We start from the raw sequence: 17,918 nt of genomic DNA, 5'->3' as shown, positions 1-17,918 counted from the left end.
TGGCTGCCAACTTCCACTCCAATCTCAAATTCACTTGGTTCACAACACTTCCCCTTTCCTCGATCTCTCCATCTCCATCTCAGGAGACAAACTCTCATCAGATATCTTCTACAAACCCGCCAACTCTCACATCTACTCTGGACTACACTTCTTTCGCACCCTGTCCCCTTCAAAGATTCCATTCCATTCTCTCAATTCTTCCGTCTCTGTCGCATCTGCACCTAGGACAAGGATTTCCATACCAGTTATTCATAGGTGTCCTCCTCCTTCAAACAACATTGTTTTCCTTCTACCACTCAATCTCATCCACATGTGCTCCATTACTGGCACCTCTGCCCTGGCCCCCTCCGCCCTCACACGCAACAAGGACAGGATTCCTCTTGTCCTCACCAGCCTCCATATCTAACAAATCCTTCTCTGCCATTTCTGCAACCTACTACATGATGGAAACACTAGACACATATTCCCCTCTCTTCCTCTATCCGCCTTCTGCAAGGTCCACCCCTTTCGTGACTCCTTTGTCCACTTCTCCCTCCCCACCAATCGTCTCCTTGGGTCCTACCCCTGTGGCCAGATGAGATACTCCACTTGCACCCATACCTCCTCCCTTTCCACCATTCAGGAGCCCCAAACAGTCCTTCCAAGTGAAGCAATGTTTCACTTGCGAATCTGCAGGGGTCATCTAAAAGGTCAAGGTTCAATTATTGTCACAAAATACTACATTTAGAATGAAAAATACATGAAATTCTTTAGCTTTTGTCTACCATAAGGCAGACAGAGTGTCACCACTTTGTCCAGCGCCCCTCACAGAAACTTACAGCACTTGGTATTGCTAGGTGGTCTCTCCTCCAGTCCTGAGCCTGCTTAGCTTCTGAGATCAAACAATCTCAGGCATATTGAGGCTGTTAGGTGCTGTGAACTGTATCCAGTACTCCCATTGTGGTCTCCTCTACATCAAAGAGACTGGGAGATCACTTTTTTGAGCACCTCAGTTCTGCCCGCCACAATAGCATGGATCTCTCAGTGGCCATCCATTTGAATTCCCCATTCCATTCCCTTGCTGACATCTCTGTCCATGGACTCCTGCACTCCCAGATTGAGACCACCTGCAAATTGGAGGAACAACACCTTATCTTCTGACAGGGCACTCTCCAACCGGAAGGCATTAAGAGTGACCATCTCCGGCTTTTGTTATACAACACCCTCCCCCCTGCCTCTTCTTCTCTCCCCCCCCCCCCCCCCACCACCACTGTCGCCTTCATCCAGCACCGTCTCTCCCATCCCTGACTCCTTTCACACTAACATGATAAATTCTTACCTCAGTCCCTTATGATATCCAATTAACACCTTTTGTTGGCCTGGATTCCTCCCCCAGGGAGCACTGTCTGAATTCAGAGACGCCCTGAGATATTCTGCTTCTGGCTCATTATGCTTATTCCTTAAAGGGCTAAGGCCCAAACTGTCGACAATAGACCTTTGCTTTTTATAGATGCTGATAAGAGTACCTCCAGCATTTCTCTATGTTTTCACTACAAACACTTTCATATTTCACACCACTCCCAACACCACCTAGGTTCTCTTTCCCTTCGTTCATCTTTTACCTTCCCATCCCCTTTCCAAGGAATGTAACTCTCTCCCACCCGGTTCCGTCTGTCCAACACCTACACACTTATCAGAGTGTCATCTTTCTTTGTCTCCCTTCTGTATTCTATCACCATTCTGGTTCCACCTGGCCATGAAACCTCCTTTTTTTTGTTCCACATCACCTTCAGTCCCTCATTTCCACCACCTGGTCTCAATTGTTAATGCTTTTTCTCTATTCACTCATCTCAAAATTCCAGCTCTATCTGAACATCAATGCTGACCTCACCTCTCTCCACCCAACACCTATAAGCCCTTTCTCACTCCTTCTCACCTTTTTACACTGCCCATCTTCCATTCACACTCAGTCTGGATGCAAATTCTCAACCAGAAATGACAACCATCACTTCAAGTCTTCAGATGCTGACACTTCCCCCAAAAGTTGCTTGTGCCTCACACCTATTCTCCAAGTTTATCCCAAAGAACATGCACATCAAGTAAAATTCAAAGTCACTTTGCTGAATAACTGCTGTCCAATGGTTCATTAGTCGACCTCTGCATTTGTGGGTTGAGAGCTCCTGGGTTTAAGATAATTGCCTTAAAGTTGTCTTTAGCATCCCACAACTGCCTCAGATAATTAAAAAAAACAAGAATTTTGCATTATTTCCCAAGGAGACTGAAAGTTAAATAGAAACAAGTTGATTTCCCAATATGCTCCAATTAACCAAAAAGAAATGGCACCTCAATGGAATGCAGAAAACATTTACTATAGGGAGGAGAAGTTGGGAGTGGGTGAGAGTGGGGCACAATGGATCAGCATTCTTGTCACTTATTGGTGGCACCCAGTTATGCAGAGTCTGGCTATATCAGAACTTGGATGAAAGATATCTGGGAATATCGGGGTTTTCTACCCAGGCAATCTGAATTCAAAACAGCAAACACACACACTAAACAATCAATGTGTGATTGAGACAAAGGTATCTTAGAAATTATAGAGCTATTGAATTGTTTCAGATCAATATATTTTAATTTCTCATTTTGATTTGGCCTATCTTTTCCAATCTTTACTCATTTTTATTCCTAAATCCTTTTTTGATTTACTAGATTCGCTTATCTCTTTTTACATTTGGCTTGGAAAACATCTACACTTAAATAAAGCTCATCTTCAATCTAAAAGGAACGGTGGATTGGCACTTCCGAATTTTAGATTTTATTATTGGCAGTCAATATATGTAATCTGCTTCTTTTGTTACATTTTGATAAATTAATCAGTAAAAATGGAATTGAATTTTACTAAAAATACATCTATATTGGCAATTTTAGGGTCTTTTTTACCCTTTTCTTTTTATAAACTGACTAAAAATCCAATAATGAGACAGAGTTTGAGAATATGGGCACAATTTAGAAAGATTTTTGGATTTCAGAATTTTTCTCTAATCATCTTTTTCAAACTTCTTCATTGAGGATTGGTATAGATGAGGTATTAAATGTTTTAAGGATTTTTTTCATTCAAGACAATTCTGCTTCCTTTAAGCAAATGGTAGTAAAATTTAAATTACCACTCATTTTTAGATATTTACAAGTTAGACATTTTGTTTAATCAAAGATCCCTGATTTTCTGCGTATTCCCGAGACAAATATTCTCGATTTACTTTTTGACTTACAGCTCTCATAGAGGCTCAATATTATTTATAACAATATTATTTATAAAGTATCGCCTCACTAGTTAAGAGCAAGAATGACTGAGAACACGATTTAAATATATCACTTTTGGATGAGGATTGGGATTCTATTTCTAATCTGATTACCACTAACTCCTTTTGTGCATGGCATTAGTTGTTGCAATGCAAGATGGTCCATAGAGAAATTATATCTAAACCATCTAAACCATCATTGTGATACAAATCCTTTATGTGACAAATGCAGAATATTTGAGGCTTCATTGATTCACATATCTGGGCTTGCCCTAGTTCAGAAGAAAATTGGAAAAACTATCTTTCAAACTTTATTGGTGACTTTTAAACAGCAAAATAGAATCTTGCCCCTTAATTGCTTTATTTGGAATTTGTCAAGATAATGTTTTACTGACTTCAACTCAAAAGTCAATTTTATGTTTCACTTCTCTGATCTAGACGGGAAATTTTGATTAAATGGAAAGACAATACTCCACCTACACACGTACAATATCATGTTCTGCCTAAATTTGTGAAAAGTCAGATATGCTATTAAAGATGTAAAGACGAACTTCCATAAGATGTGGGCCAATTTACGGGTTATAATATCCTAAAGAATTACGATGTTTGGATGCTCCAATGATGTGCTGTCCGGTTTCTAGCTGATGTAATTGAATTCCCATGTATCTTTTTTTTAAAAAGATAACCTTGTTTAGTGAAAGGGGTTTTGATTTATAGGGTTTTTTTCTTTGATAATATAATTGTTTTGTTTAATTGAGAATTGTAAATATTGATATAGAAGGAGAAGGGTAGAGAATTGAAAATTCTCTTTTTTAAAGTAAGGAAAATGTTTAAATTTTCTTATAACGAAATTATAAATTGCTTCCTCTGTTTCCTTTTTTCTCCTAGTTAGGGTTTTTTTTTGCTATTATGTTTTGACACATTATTAAGAATGTGCTTTGGAGTGTTGAATTTAGTTCATATTCTGAGAAAATTTCTTAAAATAATTGGAACAATGTATAATTGAGATGTTCAATTGGTAATGATTTAAATAAGATTTAAAATATTTTAAACAGAAAATAATTAAGAATATTATTTACAATTTATGTTAATGTCATACAGAATGTCTTATTTATTCTGTGTAACTGTTTATATTATTTTATTGAATTGTACTTTTTTATACAAGTTCTTTATTTTTTAAATATTTTAATTTTAATAAACTAAAAATTGTTCACATTTCTTCCATGAAGCAAATTCTCCCTTTACTAATGCTCAGCATAGATCACATCCTTCACTTAAAGATCGACAAACAAGTCAAGAAGCACAACTTACTCTGCCGAAGCAGCCATCCACTTTTAATGTAGGCCATGTTTGAGAGAAATGATCTGTGGAAAGAGAAATGGATCATGACAAGCTAAAAATCAGACCCACAAATTAAATTCTGCGGTACAAGCATATGAATTTCGGGAGACCTTATCCTTTCTTTCAATTAACAATTTGTAGGTTCAAACTGAATTGAAAAGGTAGCATAAAAAGTTCCAAGTATTACAAATCTGAACAAACAAGAGACCATAGATATACATGTAAATAGAAAGCATATGGCAAAGAAAGGTGTGTCTCAACTTACAAGACATTTATTGACCAAAACATTACACAATGTTAGCATACAATTCTCATTTTCTGGACAAAGTCACTTTGCAACTCTTGCCAAGTCATGAGGAACAGTATTATTACCACTGTAAATTTAAGAGGTTAAAATTATACATTGGCTAGATCTGATAGATGGAAATCATACATCAAGTTGGATGTTGTCTCAATCACTCTCCCCTGAAATAAACAGATTTTATAGAATTATACTACACAAACTTACAAGTTCTGAACTACCATAATAGCTATGGAATGTCCACAGGTAGAAGAGAACATGTTGAAGTGCAATAAGATCACGCTAATCTGAGTTACATCTGAGTGCCTATGCTATTAATTTGTATGCATGAATGCCAACACTGGTAGCAAACGGCAAATATATAAGCAAAGTTATGATCTTGTTTCTCCACAGGAACCTGAACATGAAGTTGCTGACCCCAGAGAATGTAGAAGATAAAACTGGTCAGGAAAAAAATCAGAACCTCACGCTGTTCAAAGACATAATTGCTGACATGCAAGACAGGGTGGTGGACATCTGCCTCATCGGTTTAGACGAGAAGGCTTTTGATCAAATTCGCACACAGACATGATGGGTGTGCTCTCCAAAATGGGCTCTGGGAGGGAATATGAAATTGGATTAAACTCAGTGGGTGAGAAACAGATGCCTTCCTCATCAAATAGTGCAGTTGTTTTCAAACTTTTTCTTTCCACCTACAACTTTAAGTAATCCCTATGCCATAGGTGCTGCAATTAGCAAGGGATTACTTTAAGGTGGCATGTGAGTGGGGGAAAAAGGTTGAGAACCACTATTCTAGATGTAATTGCTACTGAAATACCTGTATTTTGCTTGAGAAGAATGGTCATTGGCTCATTTCCTTTGGAGTTATGAAACAGTGCATATAACAAGTCAATTAGGTACGATAAAAAAATAGTCGTTTGCCAAGTTTTTATTTCCACTCGCATATCACCTTAAATAATCCCTTAGAGCACCTGTGGCATAGGGATTACTTAAAGTGATGTGAGTGGAAGGAAAAATTTTGAAAACCACTGGTCTAGATTCAGGCAGGGTTGCCCGATCTCTCAGGTTTTATTTAAACGCTCCATAGAGCTCTTTGCTGAATTCATCAGGAAAGATGGAGTGATACTGCACTCAGGCCAAGGCCTCCCTGTACTTACATATCATTGCCATCTTCAGACACACAATCAGTCAGCATCTGCGAGCATTTTGAGTCTACATCAAGCACCAGGGTAAACCTGAAGAGCGAGGCTATGCTCTTTGGTAACTGGTCTGACTGGTCCACCATCCCCTTCACAATCAACTCGCACTCCATGAAGGTGTTTGGAATTTGGTTTGGAGAGGCCAAGACACACAAGAAGAAATGGTCAGAGTGGATCATAAAGATCCACCAGAAACAGGGTTGGCGGGAGCAGCATTCCCTCTCACCAACAGAGAAGAACCTAGTCATCAGGTGTGAGATACTCTCAGAACTACTAAACATGCACAGGTGTGGTCCATTACCCGCACCCCTGTCCTGAGGGTAAACAGAGGAGTCCTCGGGTTCATTTGGGATGGAAAGGGTCCAAAGCGGTGCCATGTACAAGTCACCAGACAATAGGGGCAAGGGCATATCCACATAACCCTCATCCTATGAATACCTTAGTGTGTAACTGCATCACGCTGTGTATGGAACTAAAGTATGAGGGCACTAAGTGCCTCTATGTGCTGAGATCCTACCTATCCCAGGATGGGCCTAGTCCCTTTGACATGCAGCGTCTCAGTCAGCAGTAGTATGCCACAACTATACTTCGTGGAAAAGTTTTTCCCAGGCAGACACCTTTAACCACAAGACCATCAGACAGTGGTCAGCATGGAACGTTCTGCAGACACTGAGACGAGAACTGATGACATGGTGGCCAGGTTCTCAGAGCAGACAATTCAGGTCATCTGGCAGAATGCCTCATCACCAGTGCTCTTGAACGAGCACCAGAATTTGGCCTGGCTGGTGATGAGAGGAGCCTCCCAGCCAGATGCCTCCTGTTCAACCAGAACATAACTCACAACGTTGTGTCCAAGATATCCGAGGTGGAGTGGAAACATTTGCCCACCTTTTTTTTTTTGCAGAATGTAGATTCTCCAAGAGTGTGTGGAGAAGGATGCAAGGGTCATTGTCACAGTCCATACCCTGAAGCAGTGTGACAGAGGACTTTCTGATTTACAGGCTGCTCCCAAGAACACTCACAGAGTCAGATGTACAAAACTGCTGGAAGATCATCAACTCGGTGAAAGACATACTTTGGTTAGTCTTTCAAAACAGAGATATTGATGTTGAAATGCTGCTGCCTGGTACATTCTAGGCTGCAGAAGTACACATGGAGGTTTGGCACAACCAATACGAGGGTGCACTAGGGAAGCACCCCAATCTGCAGCAGGTTTTTTTTTTGGCTGTATGGCCCCCTTAGGACTCTGCTCTTCCCTGTGAAGCAGTCAAGTTTTGGTTTCTTCCATACTTCTCTTCTACTGACATTAAAAAAAATTTATGTTACTCAAAATGAAAAGAAAACAAGGCTTTTACTTAAATGTGCTGTGGCCCACGGGGTGATGAGGGGTGTGGAGGGGGGGGGGGGGGGGAAGAGAGAGAGAGAGAGAGAGAGAGAGAAAGAGAAATGCCCCCTTTGAGAATAGCTGGTCTAGAGTCCTTCCATTACCAGGCATTGAAGGGAAACCCCTCAAACAACAGAGGGAGAGTAATGACAAGACCCCATAGTGGTGGTAATGGTGTAAATATAAATGACTGTTACACAGTACAGCGATAGAAATGTATGGATATACAACTAAGGGTGGGAAGAGACTTTGAACAGTTTTCGCCAGTACACTGAAATAATGGGATTCAATTTGTTGTGATATCCTTTGTATCCCTCTAGCCCTGCAGAATGCTCCTTTGTATGTTTATGTTAGAACTGATGATTTATACTGCACATCTCTCTCTGCAATCCAAAGACCTTTTCCTTGCTTTTCTTTTTATCCCTATAATTTCTTTTAAAAAAAAACTACTTTTTTTAGTTTGTATATTGTCTTTTTTTGGGGGGGGTGAAAAACCATGTATATAATCAATTTGTTTGTTTTAATATCTGGTAGTATTATAACAATTGTAGGTTACTGCATGTATGGAATATGAAATATTAAAAAATGAAGTTTACTTTCTGTAAAATTTTATCATGAACAAAATCTATTTTTGGTTTTAAAAAAACGTTCACCCTCAATGCTTACCCCCCCCCCCCCCCTTTCCACTACCTTAACAAGATTTGAAAATGGCTAAAATGAACACAATATATTGTTTCCAATACAGTACAAACAAGAACCAACAAAGTTCGGTTTCTGGGATCGTTGTCCAGAATTTGGACAAGGAACCGTCCCATTCTCACCCCGTCCCCTAAAAACACAGTCATGGGGAAACCAGCCAAAGCTACAGGAGCAAATGTTATCCAGGGGATTAAGATGCACATCACTGAGTAATCTGCGGTCCTCGCCTAATGCATTTCATTCTTGGACAACAATTAATTCAATGGATGTTTGGGGGAGGACGGAATGACACCAACCCGGAAATGAGAATGGGGGGCGGGGGTCCGACCACGCACAAACTGAGCGTCAAAGGAGACTTTAAAAACTCCTCGCGTTCCCACTGAGCTGTGAAAGTATTATATTTAAACCATGAGCCATGGGAGCCCTGCCCAGGCAGGAAAATGTCGGGTTTTCAGCCGTAGGGACTGGGTGGTCGCAATGTCATCAGTTGCAGGCGCCCATGTGTCCCTCCCACCCTATTAATATCAGCGCCAGGGACATCGCCCAGTGAAGGATCGGACCTGAGCCGCGTTCAGCCTTGATGCCAGTCGGCAGCTCCCTCTCCCCTCCGCCTGGCTTACCGGTGGGTGTAGCCCCAAGCGCCGTTCGCCTTCGGCTGCCTGCGATTCACTCCACGCACAAGTCACGGTCGCCTGCCCACTCCCTCTCTCCCCCTTCGCATCGCCGCCCGTCCGGGACTTGGGCTGAGTTTCAAGCCAGTGACGCCGCGCCCTCGGAGACCGGGCGGAGTCCCTCCCTGCCTTGCAACAGCGGGTTGTCCTTCTCCGCTCAAAATAAGCCACCCAGTTCAGTTCCTGACAAAACCATTCCGGAAAGATTTTAGCAGCGTGCACAAACAAAGTGAGAGCACGTGATGGACAATCATCTCGGGATGGGAGGGAGGGAACATTTATTTATACGGGGAGGGGCGAGAACGTGGAATGGGCGACCGCCGATCATTTTCCAGCGGCTGCCTGAACAAACCTCGAAGGGAGAAGAGAATAACCACAGAATCAGAACATGCTGGAAACAGGGCAAGCAGCATTTGGGGAAAAATAAACAGGATTGATGTCCAGTTGGCCAAATACTATATGTAATAATATCCAAGTTCAAAAATATGACAATTATTAATATTGGCTATTACATGATGATATAAACTCCAAATCCCCACCCCACTAAATTAACACCAATAGAGGAAGAGAGAGAGAAAAGAAATATGAACAAAAAAAAAATTAAACAGTAAGAAACTTGAAAAGAAACATGGTTGTCAGAAGTTCTCCCTCACCGCACGGAACAATTGTTTTAAATCTTAATACTTTCAAGTAGGTTAATGATGTTCGAAGTTTAAGGAAGAGGTCTATAAATTAATTCCCTCAATTCTTAAGTGCAGGTGCCAAATTTTCAAAAATACATCATACTTATTTCTCAAATTATAAGTAATCTTCTCCAAAGGATCATAACGATGCATCGCCGCATTCCAATGTTCCAAACTCAAATGGGTATCTGATTTCCATGTCACTGCTATATATTTTCTTGTTACTGCTAAGGCAAGACTTTTAACACTTTTCTGTCATTTACTGAATTGTCCACCATCTTGGGGCCATTATTGCTTAACTTATCTTCACCTTCCATGTTAGCAGTAGGTTTAAAGGAGGAGATTAGTAGCCAGTGCTGGCCTCCGAATGCCAAAAACCCTTCTCCTCGGGAGTTTTCTGAAATGCGTTTGACATTCCTGGTTAAGTGTAACTCCATAATAACTCAAGAATCTAAATATCATTTTAAACTGAGCAATCTGCTTGATTGGTAATAATCATTAAAAATAATTCTTTCCACTACCATCCATCATAATTGCAGTGTACAAATGCAAAAATCTTATGAGACCAGCTTCCAAATCTTTGGTCTCAACTCACCACCTCGATCAAAAGGCCTTCTAAATTTACCCTCTCCTGCCGTGGATTTTGTTTTTCATTGCTGCTGCTTTAAAATCTTGGAACTTGCTCCCTCATGATGGCGGATTGCTTCAACACATGGAACGCAGCAATTAAAAATAGCTCAGCACCACCATTTTCTTAAAGGCATTTAACATGGATAAGAAATGTTTGTCTTGCCAATCATGTCCACATACAATACTTGAGTAAAGAAAAGTCCTAAATTTAAAGAACTTTGAACAGTCAAAGCAGGCTTAAATCATGTCTCTTGGATTAAATGTTATTAGAAGATCGCATCATATTAGATGATTGCATCAAAACGTGAAGTAATTCCAGATAACAGCCTGATTACTGAAAGATGATGCCTATTAAATCTCCATTTCTATTTGCACTCAAAGTTTTGATTAATTGCTGTAGGGCTTTAAGTATAATATAAAGTATAATATTCAGTGCAAAATTTAATATATGTTATACGAAGCTGATTAAATTTTGCATGATGGGGCACTGACTGGAGTTTCTCCAGCATTTGTTTGATAATAATTTACAATCTAATTCTCTTGGAATGTTTCAACCAATTATGATATATGTAATTTTGCTCATGAAGAATCAATTGGCAGTAATTAATCTATTTAACAACCGAGTTCATCAAGTATTTTCATTGCAGAATTCTGAAGCAAATATTTTGTTAAGGTGCAGTGAAAATTAAATAATGGGTGTCTCAAAGGTCAGGGCTATTTTTTGTCACATCCTTGATGTCCATCGTTCATCTTCTTATGAATTTTTTTGATCAAATGGCCTGTTTTAGTTGTCATTGTAGATTCTGAAGATGAATCCAGCTAAAATATGTGTGTAGTTGTTCAGCATGATGCGTCCTTCAGATAGACCTGGTTTATATTGGTTGGTGAAAGGAAGAATGTAATGTAATTTCTGAACAAACAGCCAAGAATGGGGATCTTCTGAGAGAAATGATTCTCTCAAGGCCAGATCATTAGTTCTATTTAAGGTGCAGATAAACACAATTTGAAAGATTGAATAGCTGGCACAGGAAAGGAGATGAAGGGTCGGGCAGGCTTGAAGGGCCTGGTCGCTTACACCTAAATTATTTTGCTCTTGTGGAAAGGGTTGTGATGCATAATCCTTTACTATTGCCAGGATATCTCGTGGGAGAGAAAATAATGACACCTTTTGATAACTATTTCCTGGATCTTAGCTGTGCTTGGCCACAATGGGAAATACAAATAAATGGGACACATCAGAAACCCAAAGAGAAGTGTATCTGCATTTGTATCATGAGAAAGCTAAATGGCAGTCACTACTTCCATGCCTGATGATACTCTTGTCATAGGGCTATTTTGTGTAGACCATTCAAAAGATCTTACATGCTCCTGATTTGACAATTGTGCTGGACAAACCCAACATAGCTCTTCAGGGCAAAATAATGGATTTTACCAAATAAGCTGCCATCTGAAAACATATGGGAACATCATCCCCTCTCGCTCTTTAATGGTCCACAACAGCTTTCCTTCAGAAACGGAAGTACAGGTAGTCCTCGACTTACGACCATAATTGGGACCAGAGGATCGGTCATAACTCAAAATGGTTGTAAGTCGGGTTCACCCCACCACGTATGTCCAAACCAGGTCCTGAGGCAATTTTTCAAAATATATCTTCAACAAATTAACCTTTAACAATGATTCTCAACATATGTACATTACAGAACCTTTAATAAAGATATACAACATATGAACTTCAAGTAACTAATAAAGAATCTCAACATATATTCAGTACTTTTAATACTGTAGTAAATATGTACAGTATCTATACTCTACAGTAGTTTTCATAAAGATGGTCAACATTAATCGAAAGTCTCTTCATCTGAACTGCACATGCACTAGTACTTGGCTGTGGGAGCGTCTCACAGTCTTTTCGGGGAGGTCCCTGAGGATTGGAGAGTGGCTGATGTGGTGCCGCTTTTTAAGAAAGGAGGGAGGGAGAAAACGGGAAATTATAGACCGGTTAGCCTGACATCAGTGGTGGGGAAGATATTGGAGTCCATCATAAAAGGAGAAATAGCAGAACACTTAGTCAGTAATAATAGTATAAGGGCTAGTCAGCATGGATTCCTTAAGGGTAAGTCATGCTTGACTAACCTTCTGGAATTTTTTGAGGATGTGACAAAGAGGGTGGACTCGGGAGAGCCAGTGGATGTGGTGTATTTGGACTTCCAGAAGGCCTTTGATAAGGTACCGCACGGGAGTCTAGTGGGCAAGATCAGGGAGCATGGTATTGGAGGTAAGGTGCTGACATGGATAGGAAATTGGTTAAGAGATAGGAAACAAAGGGTTGGAGTAAATGGGTCTTTTTCAGAATGGCAGGATGTGACGAGTGGAGTGCCTCAGGGATCAGTGTTGGGTCCTCAGTTGTTTGTAATTTATGTTAATGATTTGGATGAGGGGATTATAAATAACATGAGCAAATTTGCAGATGACACTAAACTGGGTGGCGGTGTGAGGAGGATGTAAGGAAAATGCAGAGGGACTTGGACAGGCTGGAGGAGTGGGCGGCTAAATGGAAGATGAATTTCAATGTGAACAAATGTGAGGTTATTCATTTTGGGGGAAGTAATAGGAAAGCTGAGTATTATTTAAATGGAGACAAGCTCGGGAGTGGGGAAGTGCAAATGGATCTGGGTGTACTTGTTCACCGGTCACTGAAGGCTAGCATGCAGGTTCAGAAAGCTGTGAAGAAGGCAAATGGAATGTTGGCTTTCATAAAGAGGGGATTGGAGTATAGGAACAGAGACGCCCTTCTGCAGTTATTCAGGGCCCTGGTGAGACCCCACCTGGAGTATTGCGTCCAGTTCTGGTCTCCAAACTTGAGGAAGGACATACTAGCTATAGAGGGTGTGCAGCGCAGATTTACAAGGTTAGTTCCAGGGATGGCAGGGTTGTCATATGCAGCAAGGCTAGAAAAACTGGACTTGTATCCATTGGAGTTTAGAAGGATGAGGGGGGACATGATTGAGGTATACAAAATCATCAGGGGGATAGACAAGGTGAAGTCTGATTACTTGTTCCCAATGATGGGGGAGACGAGGACTAGAGGGCATAGTTTAAGAATACAGGGTAGGCCCTTTAGGACGGAGATGAGAAAGCATTTTTTTACCCAGAGAAGTGTGAATCTGTGGAATGCTCTGCCACAGAGGGTGGTAGAGGCGGATTCGCTGACTATGTTCAAAAGAGAGTTAGATAAGACTCTTGTGGGTAACGGAGTTAAGGGTTATGGGGATAAGGCTGGAAAGGGGTACTGATGGTAATGATCAGCCATGATCTAAAATGGCGGTGCTGGCCCGACGGGCCAAATGGCCTACTCCAGCTCCTATTGTCTATTGTCATGGGTTGATAGGCAGGGGGTTGATGAAGCACATTTGAAGAACATGCCTAAATTCATTTGCACCATTTGTTTATTTTTTCATCATAAATTTGATAAGAACTTAAAATGTCCTGAATTTGGCGATCATTCTTGGCATATCTTTCAACATTCTGGTCCATGCTTTCAAACTCGGCAAGGGCCTTATTCATTTGTGAAAACGCACTGGACAATCCTTTAACAGTGAACTTTTTCTGTGGTTCCTCATCCTCTTTCTTTCCTCTTTTCCACCTCTGCATTTCTTCTCATTTGATCAAGTCCTCATTGATCAATATCTTTGATTCAAGATCTAATAACTCTTCCACATCTTCAATGTTGACTACCAAATCAAGATCCGTTGCAAACATCACAATGTTCTCTCTAATCTCGTCAAGCACATTCTCCTCATTCAAGCTTATGTGACTGTAGCATTTGAGACATTTTTTCCAAACTTCATTCATGCATCTTCCTGTAACGTTCTCCCAGGCTGCCACGATATTCTTGATGCAATTAAGAATGCAGTAACCTTTCCAAAAATCACGTAACAATGTTCGATCATTGTCAGTTGCTGTTAAGGCCTGCGCAAATGTTGAGCGAAGGTAATGAGCTTTAAAAGTTGCAATCGCCCCTTGGTCCATAGACTAAATGATAGAAGTTGTCTTTGTTGGCAGAAATATTGTGCTAATATCGGTTTAAGCCTGACAAATGAGGGGGATGTGTAGGTGCATCATCCAAGATTAACTGAATCTTGAAAGTAAAACTATTTTTTAAAATAGCCGAAAATTTGTAATGAAACAGGTAGCGAACCAGTCTTCAAACAAGGCCCTAGTCATCCAGGATTTGGGGTTGAATCTGTAGTGGTCAGGCACGATGTGCTTGTTAATGCTTTTGAATACATGTGGGTTCTCAGAGAGGTAAATCAGGAAAGGCTTCAGCTTAAAACCAGCAACATTACCTCCCAGTAACAAGGTCATTCGATCTTTAAATGCTTTAAATCCCAGCATCGAGCAAGCTTCTTTATGGATGTACGTTTGTTCTGGCATTCTCTTCCAAAAATGTCCTGTTTTGTCCAAATTGAAAATGTGCTCTGGTTGACAACTGCAATCACAGATTATTTCATCCAGACTTTCAATGAACATTTTGGCAGTTCCTTCATTGGCACTTGCTGCTTCACCTGAGACTCGCACATTGTGCAAGCTGTACCTTTTAAATCTATTAAACCAGCCATTACTTGCGGTGAAAGTCCCAAAGTAATCTTCTCCCGTTCACTCCTTCAATGCCTCAAAAAGACTACGAGCCTTCGTCTGAATCGTCGTTAAATTCAGTGGCATGCTTTTCTGAATCAGGTCTTCCAATCACACCATCAATAACTTCTCCATCTCATGAATGGGTCCTTGCTGTTGCTTTAGTTAAAATTGTGCTCTTCAAACTTACAGATCCTCTTACAGCCTCGTGTATTCTCGGCAACCTTTAAAATCGTCGACACGGTAGAATGCCACAACTGTAGACTGCGTGCATTATCATTGACCTTTCGACCTTGGTCATGTGGTTAATGGCTTTCATTTTTACCTCCAAAGTTGTGGTTTTCCTCGGTCTCTTAGCAGCTCTATCAGCAAGGGATATGTTTTTCCTCTTGCTCGCTATGTTTCTAGCGTGCCTAGAGAATGGCATCTGTGCATATGGCCCTATACAGTATTAGCGGTATGTTGCGCATGCACAGACGTGTTTTTTTATCAATTTCAGTTGTATGTGTCGGTGGTCGTAACTAGTGTGTAGGTTGGAAGTCCAGGACTACCTGTATCTGCTTGCCAGATGTTTTGGACCTTCCTGTCAAAATTGGGTCTTTCTTCATCCCCACTGCTTAGTGGGGAGCTACATGCTCCCCAGGTTTTATTTTATCAATCTTTGCATTACTGTTTTATTTCATTATTTTCTTCCAATTTTGTTCATTTTTGTTTGTTTCTATTGCAATTTTCTCCTTCTTTCCTGCTTTATTATTTGCTTTTCTTCAGTCTTTTTTCATAATCCTCTCATCTCCACTCTCACTCTTTATCTGAAAAAACATACTTTGGCCTGAGGCCACATTCCCCTCTTGCATTTTTAAACATGGACTTCTTAAGGAAGTCAGTAGCTTCAAATTTCGGTGCTTTTTTTGTGCATTGCTGTCAAACTTGGATCTTGTACAAACTCCAGAATGATCAACTGAATCATTATCGTTCAGCCATGGATTTTGTGTTGAGCTGTGGGATTTTGAAATGTTTGTGCACTGAATGCCAAGTGCCCATTGCTGTACAAGCAGTTCCTCAAGTCATACAGCATAGAATTAGGTTGTTTGGCCCACTCTGTCGATGCTGACCATAAGTACCCATCTCTACTTGACCTATTGAGCAGAATTTGTTTTGTATATAGTCATCCATGGAAAAAAAAAGAATAATTTCCCATAAACACATTTTCACGAGGAGCTCTGTTAAGGTATTTCTGTTTTCAGCTGTGAGGTCTTAGAACAACCGTCAATGCAGCACCACTAACTAGAAACATGTTGGAGTACAGGTAGTCCTCATCGTACCATGGGGTAACGTTCCAGGACTCCCATTGTAAGTTGAAAACAACTGTAAGTCGAAAAAGGCCAGTGAGTTCAGCGAGGGAGTCAACATGTGGCTGTTGGGCGAGAGCGAGGCAGTGGGATCAGTGCAGGGACTGACATAGGGCTGTGGGGAGAGAGCAGGTTAGTGGGATCGGTGTGGGGACAGGCACGGGGCTGTGGGGAGAGCGGGTCAGTGGAATCAGTGCGGGGACCGACACGGGTCTGTTGGGAGAGCAGGGCAGTGACATCAATATGGGGGCTGAAACGGCACTGTCAGGAGACAGAAAAACATCATTGCCTCGCCTAGCCAAAATTCAAAGTACAGCAGTGATTCAAACCATAGTAACTTAAAAACATTGTAAGTTGGGGATTATCTGTATTGTTGCTCTGCTTAGCACTGGGAAATATTATATACCTTTCCTTTTGAAGATTTTTTAAAAATTTAATTTAATCATACAACACGGTAACAGGCCATTTCATTCTACAAGTCCGTGCCGCCCAATTTACACCCTATTAACCTACAACCCTGGTACGTTTTGAATGGTGGGAGGAAACCGGAGCCCCTGGGTAAAACCCACACAGACATGGGGAGAACATACAACCTCCTTACAGACCACACAAGATTTGAACCCTGGACTTGATTACTGGCACAGTAAAAGCATTGTGCTAACCACTATGCCAACCATGGCACTTCTGGTCTTTTCAAGCAACATTATCATTATCTCTCTATGCTTCTAATATTCAGTTCTATTTGTAATATTAAGCCATGAAAAAGCTTTAGGTTTGCTCTTTGTATCCTAGTAATCCTAATTTCATCTGGGTTTTGGGGAAACCAAATTTGCCTTAAGCTCAAGAGTTAGAAAAGAAAAATAAGCTGAGTATTCTATGTTTGATCAATATTTAATGACCTATGCTTAATGAGAGGTTACCAGGAAAAAAAAACATATCAAATTTTGATCCCACTTTGAATCAAATCTGTTAAATTGAACCTTGTGTTCAATTCTACTCATTTGAAATCCTGGAAAGGGCTATTTTTGTTTTGCTTTGTCCCAGCATTTTGTAATTTGAAATATTGCTCAAACCAACCAATAATTACTTCTCCTTCTGCCAGATCAGTCTCCTGAACATAGAGGGCAAAATCTTCTTTAGCGTGGTGGTTCTTAGGCTGTCAAGATATCTGCAAAGGAACCATCTGATTGATACATCAATGCAGAAAGCAGGGATCCTCAGGCTTCTCTGGAACATGCTTGCACTATCTGGCATCAGATCCATGTGACCAAGAAGGAGGGAACAGATATTCGTGGTCTTCCTGGATCTCGCCAACACCTTTGGCTTAGTGCCTCATAACCTCCTCTGGACTGCTTTTGACTTCTTCAAGGTCCCAGTAGCCCTCACAAACCTTGTTAAGGTCCATTTCCAGGAAGTGCATACATGTTTGACAACAGCAGACTACACCACAGCATGGCAACATCTGGAAGTGGGAATCATGGCTGGTTGTACCAACTCCCCAATGGCCTTCACCATGGCCATGGAAGTAATCAATTGGTGGTTGGAGGGCAGCGCATAAGATCTGGATTGAGACTGCCACCTATCAGAGCATCAGAGCAGATATGGGCAATCTCACAACACTGATCACAACCAAGGCTTGTATTGTATGCCTTTTAAGGAATCTGCAAGAGAACATCAAGCAGCTGAGCAAGTCCAGAAGCATCTCCATCATTAAGGGGAAGCTGGTAGATCAACCCTTCTACATGGGTGAT

General features: G+C 40.9%; 1 protein-coding gene across 5 annotated transcripts in view; it reads right to left on the bottom strand.

Annotated features, from left to right (window-relative positions):
- The window catches only part of plekhb2 (pleckstrin homology domain containing, family B (evectins) member 2), a 228,909-nt gene that overhangs the window by 200,401 nt on the left and 10,590 nt on the right, over positions 1-17,918 (bottom strand). For 2 of the 5 annotated variants that reach the window (XM_069896577.1, XM_069896576.1), the window contains exons 1-2: positions 8,820-9,087; positions 4,587-4,639 (exon numbers count right to left, since the gene is read on the bottom strand). In XM_069896577.1, the coding sequence (XP_069752678.1) occupies positions 4,587-4,623 (37 nt within the window). In that variant the 5' untranslated portion in view covers positions 4,624-4,639; positions 8,820-9,087. Of the gene's footprint in view, positions 1-4,586; positions 4,640-8,819; positions 9,090-17,918 lie in introns of those variants that run through there. The other 3 variants (XM_069896575.1, XM_069896573.1, XM_069896574.1) reach the window with 3 other exon arrangements.

Source organism: Narcine bancroftii, chromosome 9 (genome assembly GCF_036971445.1).
Source record: "Narcine bancroftii isolate sNarBan1 chromosome 9, sNarBan1.hap1, whole genome shotgun sequence".
Lineage (NCBI taxonomy): Eukaryota > Metazoa > Chordata > Chondrichthyes > Torpediniformes > Narcinidae > Narcine > Narcine bancroftii.
This window is presented reverse-complemented; position numbering and strand designations above follow the sequence as displayed.